Below are 14,197 nucleotides of genomic sequence, written 5' to 3'. Positions count from 1 at the left end.
CTGTGAACAGCTCTGAGAAGCAGTTGACAGAGTCTTCTCCTTTTGCTTGCAGAAGTTTAGTCATAAATTCATATACGTTGTCTGTGGTTCTTTTATGTAGGTTCTAGGAAAATACCTATCAGTTTCCCAGAGGGTTGGACATCTCGTGCCAACTTTACTGCAAATCATACACAAAAATACATTGTTATATATTTTAATGTGCTGTAAAATCTCATGGCCATACTTGTGTGTGTGCGTTCGTGTGCGTGTGTGTGTGTAAACTAACCAGGTCCTTGATGATCTCCTGTATCTGGGTCTGGGCCTGCTCCACCTCCTCTGTCGGACCCTCCAGACTGATTCGCTCCTCGCCGTCTGTGAACTCGATGTGAACCTGAACATGAAAACAAACAACCTAGAGCCGGACGACGTGGCTAAAAAATAAGATCTGATTTTTTTTTTTCATGCAAGATTCCGATTTCAATCAATTTTTTTTGTAACAAATTTTCTTGGCTTCTTTTCTAAAAAACAAAATTACAATATTTTCAAAAAATGGGTTTGATTTTAATCATCCCTCCTGTGAGTTGTACGACAGAGAATTAGGACAATGCTAAGAGGATATTTATTTAATTATGAGCAAAATAAAGACGCAATTTTATCTGAAGAACGTCTGAAAATTATGAGAGAAAAAAAATTTTAATAAGAAAAATACTTAAACTATCATGAGCCAACATGTTCAGCCGTGTGGTTCTTCAAAATACAAGGCCTTCAAAGGTCTTAAAAAAGGCGTTCATTTGTATGATTGTTTTATGCAAACGAACTGATAATAATAATTTGATGTCGATGCGTTAAAAGATTTAGTTCTCAAAATTACTTCTTCATTCTCCTAACATTATGACTTTTTCTTTTATTCTGGTAATATTGTAACTATATTCTCGGGAATAAAAAATTATTTAACTTAGTCATAATAGTTCACCATAGTGATGACCTGAATTCGAAGTTCAAATAAGTAGAGGCTGTAAACAAGATGGCGGCCGACATCACTGTGAACTATGGGAACCCAAAGAATGATTTGGAGAGGGGGGGAAAAAACCCTCAAAAACCCAAAATTATCACCTTAAACAACCTGATTAAAGACCCCTGCTCTACAGCGCCACCTGTGCTACACAATCCATTCAACCAATAATAAATAGTTTCTGTCCTCTTTGCTCGTCTCTGATCAGAGACGTCTTAATGTCGCCTCCTTACCCGCGGCAGCTGCTGCGTGATCCGCCCGATGTTCTGCCCTTTCTTGCCGATGATGAAGCGATGGAGCCAAGCCGGAGCGCTGACCTCCACCACCATCACGCTCTTCGCCTGCAGGCAGATAAAGCACAGCTCCAACACCAAACGCAACCTGCTTCACATGCCGGCCAGTGGCAGCTTATAACAACAGATTAGAGTTTATGAAGGAAGCATATGTGCAGGAATCTACACCTTTCATGGACTGACAGCCAGAGGTGGAAGGATAAATGTATCCGAGCATGCAAAGGCGTCTTAAAAACGTTTACTGTGCTCAAGTTTTGAAAGGTTAGATGCAGATAAAGATGGTTGATTCTTTTTAATTCAGAGCCAGTTCAAGATTTTATTGAGTCCTGTACAGAAACTGATTTCCAGATGAGCCTTTAAGAATCCACAGCTCCATTTTATTGTTAATTTGGACATTTAAGGGTCCAGGTTTCATGGTTTACTTGTAAACCAACAATTATTTTGAGGTTGTTTCTTTCCTGGCCCTCACATTAATGACTTCACATTGTTTGTTTCTAATACAGACTCACCCAGAAGAGAAAGTTTGCAGCAACCAAACATGAGAGATTCTCTTTTGCAGATCTTGAGTTTTTGTAAAGCTTTGCTGATATCAGCCAAGTTAAATTTCAGTTTACAAGCTGAAATATAAAAACGTTCAGAATACTTTCTATTATTTCCTGAATACCTTCGTTGGTCATTTATTACTCATATAAGTGGCGGCGTGTTAAACACTGTTTTAATCGTTTAAAATGAAGACAAAAAAGTCTTTACCACCTTATAAGCTGGATTATCACCATTAGCATGGCTAGCATTATTAAAACAATGCTATTCTAGAGAATCTACGTAAAAACCTTTTAACAGGGATTTCTACCTTACACACCCAGTGTGACGTCGCCTCTGATTCTAATATAAACAGTTAATCATCGCCTATGGCAGAAAGGCTACAGATACATATCTTGAATGCTTTATTATATGTCGTATATTACACTTCATCAAGAAAAGTTATACCTGGTTATAACTGGTGTTGGAAATCGGTCCAAAAAGATTCTGACCTTGGCGTAAACCTGTGTGAGGGCTGGTCCCAGTTTGTCCGGCTCCCCTCTGAGGATGATGGTCTCCGAGGCGGAGTCCAGCGGAGGCATCTCCACCGACACGCCGGTGGCCTCCAGGATCTCCTGCAGAGTGTTTCCCTTTGGGCCAATGATGTACTTGTGCTGGGACTTCTTCACCTCCACCGAGATCGTTGTGGTCTTCCTCTTCTGCGGGTCGGAAAACGACAAGTTTAGAACCAACGAGCTGAATGGAAGGGAGGTAGGGTTTCAACTGAGGATTATATTAGTAATCGATTATTCTGGCAATTAATCATTTAAAAAGAATTGGCAAATTCTGAAGATTTTTCTAATATTTAAGCCCTTATACATTAAAACATACAAATAAGCAAATGTTAATTTTTTAAAATTATTTAAAAAGCAATATCAAAGGATTTGCTTGGAGATTTGTTTTTCAGGAAGTGAGCCGGCTGCCACTTGAGGAATTCTGGGTAAAACTTGTCTAGAGACAAATGTTTTATTTTTTATTTTAAATGCTAAATATATTTATTTTTTGTACAGTTTTGGCTTAATATCTGTACAGTTTTGGCTTAATATCTGGTCAAACTGTGTTGTTCTTTCAACACAGACTTTTTTTGAGTCTGTGTACTCCAGTGAGCAATTAATTAATTACTAAATTAGTTGACGATTATTTCAAAAACTGATTAATCTCGATTAATCGTTTCAGCCTTAGAAAGGAACGGGGAACAGAAGCAGAGGAGAACTGGAGCTGAAAGAGTTCAGCGTTTGTTTTCACCTCTCATATTTGTGCCCTAATTGGCTTCAGCATTCTCATCCTGTTGTTCTGCGCTGAGATCTAATTTTCTCTCCGCATCCGCTCCGTCCCACTTATCAAAAGGACTCATCTACAGGACACGTACAAGCCCTTCCTCTCCATGCTGGACCGCTCATCTTCTAATCTAGCCACTTCTCCACCGGGGAGGTGTGGCAAAACGAGCACAAAAAAACGAGTAGCACGTTTTTCACAGAAGGACAGACGTAGTTTCTCCATGACCTTGTCTTCGTAGATGGCTCGGATGCGGTTGACGGCCAGAGCGACTGCCTCCTTCTCTCCGGTGATGACGATCTCGTCCTTCGGCAGGCTCGGCGGCGGGATGCTGATGCGGGCGCCGGTCTCCTGGCTCAGTTCCTGCACCAGCCTGTTGTGGGCGCCGGCGATGAAGGGGTGGAAGGCTTTCTCCAGGGATAGGCGCTCCACCGCGCGCTTGTCCTGCAGAGCAAAGAAAAACAACATGGAAAAAGAAGTTACGTATACTGAAACCCGAGACGGGAACAGCTGTCAAACACTTCCTCACTAAGTCGCGGCTGAGTTAAAATACTAACCCATGGTGTTTTATAAGCCTTAATAATAATCACGGCTGCAAATGCACACATTTCTGTTTTCCAGGGCACTTCTGGTTTCAAATTAACAGCAAATAATTATGTGTCTGTTTTTTATATTTCTTTCTATTTCTACCGATTTTCTAATGGCTGCAATAAAGTAAAACTCCCAGAGCTTTCTCTTTCTTTGTCAGTCACTCTAAAAATAGATGCAAATCATCTATTTTTAGTTGCATTTGACTTTTTAACAAATCAAAGCAAAAAAAAAAAAGAACATTTTCCTCAACCTGAAATAAATGATTTAATCAAGTTTTATAAAGTAAATGCAACTGTACTTTCATATTTTATGCTCTAGTTTAAAGTTGCTGAGAGTGTCGTGGGACTTCTATCTACTAATCCATGACTTCCTGTTTCCTGGCATGTAAATATGTGTAAAATAGGAAAGACAAGAGAACATGGTATGAAGAAAGGCAGGAAATGGCAACAAGAAAACTACAATTCATCTGCACCTGCCTGTATTTGCAGTCAGAGCAATTATAAACAAATAAAACAGCAGAAATGTGACAAACACGACTGCACCAGCATTCAAGTTTGACTTTCCACAACGTAGTGAGGAAAATAATAGGAGAAGTAAAAGAAAAACAAAATAAAACACACACAAAAAAAATCACTCTTGCCCTAAAAGATGAATTATTTTTAAAACCTATTACACGTCTTCAAAAGGGGAACTATAAATGTGATGCTGCTGTAATATTTGAGGGATAAAACTGAAAAAATTATTCAGATCTCCTACCAGATCACTTAGATTTGTAAATCATTCACTCCTTTTATTGTGAATATCTACAAGAAGAATTAAAGGTTCATAATTAATTTAAGAAAGTACAAATTAAATTAAGATTCTGTTTGTCTCTTAGCTGCATGCTACACATTAACACGTTTTTTTACTCAAAAATACTGTTGCTATAGCAACAACTTGTCTTTCTCTCAGCTGTGGAGCAATCAAAGGTTGAGAAAGTAGTGATTTGTGCTTAGCTGTGATTTATTTCATAGACTTAAAAAGAAACTGAAAATAGTTTTCAGGATCTGGCCGAACCTGAAATTCAACTCAATTCAAGTTTATTTCACCAAGAACAGCAGAGTAAAAGCTGCTGCATGATACAAACAAAGTAACCACTGTTTTATACGAAGGTTTTCTAGCCACAGGCTAATTTGCAAACCCAGTCCTTGGCTGGGCTTTTTATAAACATAGCAAAATTAGTTGCTTTTTTGTTTTGCTTTTTTTTAAAGATAAAAAAAAAAGTCAAACGAAAAGAAATATTAAATAGTTCTGATCTTGGTGGACGAGTCCCTAGAGGTGGACGGTATTTTACAGAAACTAAGTTTTCCTGAGTGAATCTTCTTGGATTTAATTTTCATGAAATTATTTTAAAAATCTAATTTCAAGAATCGACTTGAAATGGACCGAAGTTTTTGTTCAACATCTTTAGATTATTCATTGTGTCTATTCATATTTTTCCAGACCTAGATGCAGAATGCAGCTGCAGAAATCGCTTAACTTCATTTTATCAACTAACACGTTGGTGCAAAAAAGAAGCTGGTTTGCATTGGAACCTTTAACTTCTGCCAGTCAAGCGTAACCCAGAACTGGTTTTATGAATCCAACCGTCCCTCTGCCCGACCTGCTCTGCTGAAATCAGGAGGATCTCGTGGCGAGCCTTCTCGATGCCCTCCTTGGTGCCGGTGATGCGGATGTTGGCGCTGGGGTCGTCGGGTCGTGGAATAGCGATCTTGGTGGCGGTCTTCAGCTCCAGCTCCTGCAGCTTCTCACCGTTCTTACCGATGACGAAGCGGTGATGCTCCTTGGGAATGGCGACCGTAGCCGACGCCTGCAGCAACAGCAGGAGAAGTGAGATGCATTAGCAACGCGCCACAGTGTCAGAAAAAACCCCCCCGCAGGTAACCAGATAGGAGGAAAATGTTATGCTTGACAATGAGTCAGAGTTTGGATAAAATGTAACATAAAGATCAGTGAACATGTGAGAAAACGAGTGTGCGAAGAGGACAAAACGTTTCCTTGCAATGTTGTCTCAATAACCACTGCTCAGCTAAAAGGACGAACTTCAATGCAGCAGCTGAAGTGGAAATCAGCATGTTTGCTGCTGAAGCCTTGAAACAGCCGCCTGGGAGCTGACGGTCAATTTTCAACTCCACTTTTTTGTCCTTTTTTGACCTGCAGAGACAGGAATTTTGGTTCTTCCCACCTCCGTTTAAACTCATCTTACTAACGCTGAGCATCGCAGGACTGAGATCCTGTCAAGGTTTAAGTTCAGTAGCATCTGAAATCTTGTTTTTGCATCACCGTGGGTGGATTGCCGTGACAAGAGTTCAAGGAAATCTGAGTTTAACGATTAAACCACATCAGAAGGTAGCATATTGATGGAGAGGTAAAGACTGGCTGAAGACATCCAACACTAAATATTCAAATGTTAATCCGTTTTAAATCAGTAGCGTACAAAATATTAATAAAGACAACAAATACAAAAGACATCGTCCTCCTTCAACCTTTATGGAGGTGTTCCACTTTGCTTATATCCTCCCTTAGTTTCTCTATTTTTGCTGCGTTCAGGACATTAAAAATCCAAAGATGTTTAAACCAAAACAAAAACGCTTTAAAAAGTTTTTTGTGTTCAAGTAAAGGCATAAACAGGTGTCGCGTCTATCTGTTGTGTTTCGCCTTACACTGTACAATGAAACATTTACAGACCATGGACATGCTGAGACCTTTAAAGGTGCAGCTGCTCGTAGTGTCAAAAGGGACCGTTTAGAAAAAATGTCGAAGGCAGTCGACTGATTTGATGTGGGAGAATAAAGCGGCGCAGGATGAAACAGGACACAAACATTTGTCGTCTCGTCTTCTATTGTCTACCTTCTCTTTTCAACCCACAGCTCAACTACACTATCTACCTCAACAAAACAACAAATAATGAGACTGAGAGAATAAACAATGTGATAGAAGCAAGAGTTGTGACTTCCACCTGGCAAAACACTGTTTTTGAAACCCTACTAGCACTTGCAGTCCTCTTTTTCATCCAGCAGCCAAAGTTTTGTCATAATTTGAAGCCATATTGAAAAGAAGACCTCGGTTTTTCCTCACACCAAAAACTACAAATGTACTGATCCGATCTCAGGTAACAGCTTAGGAATCAACTCCCAGTATCTGTTGTTAGGTTTACCTCTGATTTAGTCAGATGCACCCCTAACAAACAGTCCCCACAAGTTTTGTGCATTTTCTAAAAGAAATTAAAGCTCATTTTAATCTGCACGGCTTCCAAAGTTGTATTTAACATCACATCCTCTTAATGATACGGGGTTTTGCACCTTTTGCATTAGGTTGATGGTGAACGACAGCATGTGACCTGCTCTGTCTGCTGTGCAGAGCATGAGCTTCACAGACAGCAGCTGAAACACTCATTGTTACTTTGTATGACGTTCAAAGCTCTAAAGCTCATGAAGCAGCAGACCAGCTTTTTCTGTCGGTTTTCTCTTGACGTAATGAAGAAATTTATTTGCAGGAAAGTTTCTAACAAGCTGAATTATGTCACAGTCAGAAATATCTTTAGAAAATGAGTTTTAGAAAAGCTACAAGTATGTTTTCTCACCGAGTTACCCCATGTTGGAGCAGCGTAAAGCAACCCTACAGGTTGGCAACAAAACTGAGGTGGAAGCAAACTGGAGATAATTTACACTTACCGGTGACAGACACAAAAAAGCTAGATGACAAGCTAGCAAGACTTTTATAGTAGCTAATTAGTGGTAGCTTCAACCGCCTCAAGTCACAGAGTGCAATGAAGGTGTTTGCATGTGATAAACTTTTGCCTGACTACACAGAATATACTAGATTAAATAGTTCTACCAGAATAACATTTAAGACTTGCAGGTCAACTTAGATTTCTGTAATGAATTTAAGAAGTTTGAAGGCTTTTTAAGGATGTGTGGACATCCTGTTTATTACACAGATACTTAAGAGGAGCCCCAACCCACAGTTACTTAGAACACCTAAAAGGATTTAGCTTTTATTTTGCTTCTCTACAGTTAAATTCACAAAGAAAACCAAACACTGCAAGAGTCGGCTGCGCGTTTACCTGTGTCTGCAGACGGGCTACGATTTCCTTGCGAGCCTTCATAACCGAATCCAGTTTGCCAGTAACCATGATGGACAGGCCCTGGTCCTTAGCCAGGGACAGCTCAATGTGCGCTCCGGTCCGCTGCATGATGTCCAGGCACACCTTGGCCTCCTCTCCTTCCCCAAACTGGCTGTTGTCCTTGTAGCGCCGCTCCTCCAGAGGGACATGAAACACCTGAACACAAAGTGGGTTTCATCACAGCAGCGATTCATCTGAACGTGAATGTGTGCACCTCGGAGAGACCCTCACCTGGGTGATAACTGAGGCCTTGATGGGGCGGATCTTGCTCCCCCAAGCCGAAGTCGGCTCCCCCGACTTTTCCCCCGGAGCGCCTTTCTCCGGCAGCGGAGGGAAGGCCTCCAGATAGGTGGGAATGTAGGCCTCATCCTCCGGGACACAACCTGGCCCGGTGAGGCCAACATGAAAACATTCAGCAAAGAGACACAGAGGGGAAAAAAAACTACAGTATAAAACACTAAGCAGGAGATTAGAGGAGAAATCTCCACTAAAAGATACTAAGAGTTTGTACACTTTTCCCACAGTAAAATTCAAGCACTTTCAATGTAATTTTTAGAAATAAAACAATACAAATGAACTAAAAACGACGGTTTTCAGTTAACTACTAAATGGAATAATTTATGATTGTTATTGATATTTTTGTGGTAGTATTCTAGATTCTACAGTAGGGACAAGTTAACTAAAAAATAACAAAACTTTATGTTTCGAAATCACACACTCACTCCAAACACCTGATTGATCTGAGAACAAAACACTAACTTAACAAGTAAATCCAGGAATTTAAATAACTTCAACATATGTTTAACACAATATAAGACTTTTACTTCAATTACACACAGCAATATGTTTTTTTGAGTCATTAGGAATAATATACAGTCACTGCAAATCCAAACAAATCATCTTAAGGTAAACATCACCTACACAAAAATCTCTACAAATTTTTTCTCTAAGTTTTCTGGCATTTAGCAACTATAATGATTTTGTTAATTTTAACTGACGTAAAACAAGAAAAGTTTATTTAACTTCAGACAAGACAAAAAAAAAATTCTTATTACAGGTATGAAAATATCTGGTCTTAACAGTAAATTAAGTTTTTCAAATTTATCAAATGTTAGATTGCACTTAATCACAAAACTGTGCAGCTTGAATATCAAGCACTTTCAAGGACTTTATACATAAATTAAGGTCTTGAAAGTGTTTGATCCAACCAAACACTTTGAATTTCAACATCTGATTGAAATTCAAGCATTTTCAAGGATTTCAAGCACCGTAACAAACCCTGCGTCAAAGTTAGCGGAGGTCACCTGTAATCTCCTGGTCTTTGAGACCACTGCGATGCTCGGCAAAGCTCTCCGGGGTCAACACAGCCACTGAGCTCATGGTTCAAGACTTATTCCACTTTTCCACTGAAACAAACACAAAACTCAGTTCAATGGGTATGAATGAAAAACTCACACCAATCTGCAAAAAAAAAAAAAAAAAAAAAAGATTAAATACGAAGAATTGTCTCTTAACTCATTCTGTCCTCGCTCTACCCAAACCTCAGAAGAGCCCCCTCCTCAACAGCACCCCGCCCCACTACTGCCCCTGTGGCTGCATCTCCACCTGAGATTCTCCAATTAGCACTTCTTCAAGCCTCCGACAAACACACTCGCCTGCCGCCTCGGGGACCGGGTTATCACGAGTCAAAAGGGTGCATCGGTGGCTAAAAACAAGCGCTGCTGACATTCTTGTGATGCATGATCACTACCTGCGCTGATGTTTTCCTCGAGGAGTTTAGATCTGCAGATCTCTGGAGGGTTGGACCGGCTGCATGTGACAGACCGGTGTGTGTGTGTGTGTGTGTGTGTGTGTGTGTGTGTGTGTGTGTGTGTGTGTGTGTGTGTGTGTGTGTGTGTGTGTGTGTGTGTGTGTTTCAGCTCCATAGATAGTAATTGGTTATCCAGCCAAGACAACCAAATGCACTGAAAAATATTAGTGGGCATCGGATACTGTTTATTTTTAAAGGGGTAGTCCATATTAAGAAGAAATCTCTTCTAAGATTCATTTAATTCTGCAAAGTCAAAGTAAACATTTAATACAGCTTTTCTGTTTTCTAAATACATTTTAAAAATGCTGAGCTGGACGCTTTTTTCCCCCACTAAAGTTTTTACCATATGCTACATGATGTGTCCTCATATTGAAAAAACATGCAAATATTTCACTGTGTCACTGAAGAGAAGCCCAAAAGTGGCTCTTCATTACTCCTCAACATTGGATAAATGTTCCAGCTGAACGCATTTCTCTGAAATATTATTATTAGTATTTTCTGGAAAAAAAATACAACCTGGAATGTTTTCATGGCTATAAGGAAACACATAGCCTAAAGTAAAAGATGCATTTTAAGAAACGTGCATGCAAAGCTGCTGCTGTGTCGGTACTAGTTGAAACAGCCAAGCTGACGCGGGCTTACCTGCAAAAGGTCAATTGCCAGAGAGTCCGTCCAGTTAGCGGCTACCGAAGGCGCTTCAGTGTGAGTGTGTGTTTCAGCTCCTGGGCGAACGGGGAGGAAAACAAAGAGGCTGAAAGTGAACACCGTATATCAGATGGAGCTTCAGCATGAATGCCGGGCTGCTGTTGTAAACAGCCACACTGCACTGCACCTTACACTGCCTGGATATGATTCACTCTCCTCCTTCCTTCATTACTTGCTTCAGAACCACTCTGACACTCCCCCTACCTCTTCTTCCTCTTCCTCCTCGTCTCCCTCCTCCCCCCTGCATGGTTTAAACTAACACAAGCCCAGGAAATTTCAGGGGAGGGGGATGCTGCAAAATACTGCACTGCAACAACTCTAAGTTTTTCTGCATGACCCTCCAGACCTCTACATATGCAGAACCTTGTGTTTCACTTTTCCACTTTTGGTCACACTGTAACCACACACCTGTGTGTGTTTTATTGGGATTTTATGTGATAAACCAACATGACGTAAGGCATGGTTGTGATGAGGAAGAGAAACAGATTTACAAATAATTTGGATACTTCTTGTTTACTGTCAATCAATGTGCAATGACAAGTATGTCTGCATAAAAAAAAAAAACCCTTAGCAATTATTTAAAAACACACATTTTACACCAAGAATGGACAATATTTTAGATAGTTTATCCAAGTTTATTGCAAAAGGCAAAACTTATTTATCTTCCATCCATGTCTGCTCAACTACTATTAGAAGTAACACAAAATCTTACAATTTCTATATTTTTTGGAACTTGTTTTTGTTATTTTTCTGAATATTATGTTATTTTATCAGATTGCTTTAAATATTAAAATAATTCAGGTCCCCTCATTATTGATGCATATCGCCTTAAACACAAATGACTATAATGCTTCAGGAAATTTTGGAAGTGAAATCTTCTTTTCTTCCTTCCTCACCATTAAGGCTCTGTTACTCTGATTACCCTAAATAAAAACCACCTATATCTAATCTATGGATAGAATGTAATTTAACTTGACTATGTCCAATTTTTTGTAAAGTGTCTTGAGATGACATTTGTTGTGAATTTGCACATTTCAGCAAACCCACCGAGACATGGCCGTCTGCCCAAACTGAGGCTTTGCAAGCAGAGCATTAATCAGAGAAGCAGCCAAGAGGCCCCATGGTGACTCTGGAGGAGCTGCAGAGATCCGCAGCTCAGGTTTGAGAAACGGTTGACACACTGAATATCAGTTCACAACTCAGAGGCTGTCAGAGGAAAGCCATAAAAAGTATTTCAATGTTGGACTGAAGTCATGCAGGAGAAACAGCAAACATGGACGAAGATGCTCTGGTCTTACTATTTGCAAAACTAAATGTTTCATGGATTATTCCTCTATGAAACATGGCAGTGGCAGCATCATGCTGAAGATGCTTTTTTTCAGCAGAAACTTGCTGGTAAATGCAATAAAGGACTGATGGAAGTTTCAGCCTTTGGATGTTTTCCAAAAGATTATCAGTGCATAGAGTTGGAAGGTGATTAAGGTGGAAAAGTTTAATAAGTATGATTACTTCTGCAAGGCATTGAAAATCTCCAGCTTTTTCAGTTGTATCTCGGCTAGTTGCATGAACAGACAGTTAATGTGCAGTTTATAAAAGAAACAATCAACAGACCAAAAAAGTATCAAATGTAGCTGCCCAAAACTTAAAATATAGATTTGTGTTTTAAACTGAGACAGTAATGTTGAAAAGTTGCAGAACTGGCACAAACAAAACCTGCTGCAAAGGTTTATTCTGAGAGGTAGTCAGGAATCAATAAAACATTGACTTTTATGTCTAATTTTAAAGAAAAGCAAGAAGCATTAAGGCTAATCTCACAAGAGGGAACAACAAGGCACTGACTCTGCTTCACTCTGACCTGTCCCCAACCAGCAAGCCTGGGTAACTTCCTTTGCAGAGATAAAGTTTCTCCATGTATCTACTCTGCATGATAGATGCTGAACTGTGTCTCATCTGACAGGCCGACTAAATGAGACTCTTCTGAGAGGCAGCAAACAGCACCAGGAAGGAGTTTCAGGACAGAAAGTCCATCCCAAAACCAAATAAATTTGATCAGCGCACTCTAAGTAGGATTAATGAAGGCAGCTGGAAATACTGTCAGGAAGATAATAAAACACCAGACTTCAAGTCTTAAAACTGATTTGAAAGCAACATGGATATGACCATCTTTTCATATTTTGCTGTACCTGCAGTGTTTTATATGAACTCTGAGATGCAGCTGGATGAAACCCTTGAAACTAGTTCTAGTCAGGGTAAAAAAAAGACTGACCCTCCAACCCAGTAGTACCCAGAAAGAACCCATGCATGCACAGGGAGAACACGCAGACTTCACGCAGAAAGACCTTAACGGGGATTTGAACCCAAAACCTTCATGCTGTAATGCAACACTACCAACTGTGTGACATCATGCAACTGTAATTAAAGGTTAATTATGTTAAAGATTTTTATCTTTTACCAGAGGAGTCAACATGTGCATGTGGCCATTTAAAATAATCACCGTGAGTTTACCATCAACTTTATCTATTCTTTAGAAAATTATAGTTTCAAGAAGAAAATAAGGATACCTTTATGGTTGGAAATGTATTTATTACTTTTCTTTGATAATTTATAGCACAGACATGAGGACCTATAGTACCAAATTGCTAAAAAAAAAAAAAAAACCAACAGATTACTATATTTTAAAGCGCTATTGTAATGTGTGTTTCTATTAGCCTGTAATGCACGTGGGTGTTAGACAAACAAATTATTAGGCTTGATAAACTGGCCCTCGGCTGTAGATTTCTATAGATCGGTACTGGGCATTAAAATAACCCGATTGCTCGACCTCTACTGGTGTCTGTGTCGAACATTACGAAGAACCTCATTGATTGTGGTTAATGACTTGCTGTCAGAAAGACCGAAAAACAAAGTAAAGGGACAAACATAGCCCAGCTATCATTAGCTCGTTAGTGACTGTCAGTGGCAGCGTGCTATCAGTTTCCTCCGGATGAATAAGAACCATTAATCCCGACTGAGCAGCGAGACGCACCTCGACGCTACATCTGCATGGTTGGTCCTTGTTAGCCACTCGGCTAAGACAACCTTTGCTAACACGGGAAACCCCAGGCAGAGGATTTATAATATCAAACCGATCGGTCCGCTATGCTAACACGCACCACACTGAGAGATGATTAGGTACAAGGGCTTTCCGATAATCGGCTAAAAAAACCAAGCCTCGCGCGGAGAGATAACCAGCTCCAGCTAGCTAGCTCTGGGGGCGCAACCTCGCTATCCCCACATCCTTCTCCTGAATAAACGGGTCGGTTTATCAGTCACGTAAAACTACACTCAGACCTTATTTATATCGCTTACAGTGTAGTTGTTTTTTTTTAAAGTGGCTAAAAAAATAAGCAGGGAAATCCTACCTTTTAGAGAGAAATGTAGCAGAGGTGTTTGACAGGTGACGGTGTAAACACAGATGTGATTGGTCTACGAGCACTTCCTCTCCCTGCGGAGCGATACGAGCGGGCACTGCGGTCGCTAAGTAGAAAGCCAATGCCGCAGTATCTATGCGCAGCAAGTGCAACCAACTTACATAGATGGGCATTTCTTTACAGCGATAAAGGACATAAATATGGATTATTGATATAATGTCCATATTTTAAGCAACGCGATGGAGCTGTAAGTTGTTGCAGAATTTCACGTCTACCAAACTTACCGGGTCTACTTCTCATTCATGACTGCCTCTTTATTTGATGCACTCCTCATTCAACGTATGGTGCAAGGGAGGGCTACAACCAACAGCGAGCATT

At 40.1% G+C, this 14,197-nt stretch overlaps 1 protein-coding gene across 1 annotated transcript in view; it reads right to left on the bottom strand.

Annotated features, from left to right (window-relative positions):
• hdlbpb (high density lipoprotein binding protein b) overlaps nucleotides 1-13,916 on the bottom strand; it is a 23,351-nt gene extending 9,435 nt beyond the window's left edge. Inside the window, exons 1-10 of the mRNA XM_008435424.2 lie at nucleotides 13,811-13,916; nucleotides 10,347-10,426; nucleotides 9,199-9,300; nucleotides 8,126-8,277; nucleotides 7,835-8,050; nucleotides 5,372-5,578; nucleotides 3,367-3,582; nucleotides 2,316-2,522; nucleotides 1,225-1,332; nucleotides 266-370 (exon numbers count right to left, since the gene is read on the bottom strand). Coding sequence (XP_008433646.1) covers nucleotides 266-370; nucleotides 1,225-1,332; nucleotides 2,316-2,522; nucleotides 3,367-3,582; nucleotides 5,372-5,578; nucleotides 7,835-8,050; nucleotides 8,126-8,277; nucleotides 9,199-9,274 — 1,287 coding nt within the window. The 5' untranslated portion in view covers nucleotides 9,275-9,300; nucleotides 10,347-10,426; nucleotides 13,811-13,916. The remainder of the gene's footprint in view (nucleotides 1-265; nucleotides 371-1,224; nucleotides 1,333-2,315; nucleotides 2,523-3,366; nucleotides 3,583-5,371; nucleotides 5,579-7,834; nucleotides 8,051-8,125; nucleotides 8,278-9,198; nucleotides 9,301-10,346; nucleotides 10,427-13,810) is intronic.
• Nucleotides 13,917-14,197: the final 281 nt, after the last annotated feature.

The sequence above is a fragment of the Poecilia reticulata genome, linkage group LG18, assembly GCF_000633615.1.
Source record: "Poecilia reticulata strain Guanapo linkage group LG18, Guppy_female_1.0+MT, whole genome shotgun sequence".
Taxonomy (NCBI): Eukaryota; Metazoa; Chordata; class Actinopteri; order Cyprinodontiformes; family Poeciliidae; genus Poecilia; species Poecilia reticulata.
The sequence above is the reverse complement of the archived record's forward strand: the minus strand, read 5'-3'. Positions and strand labels throughout refer to the sequence as shown.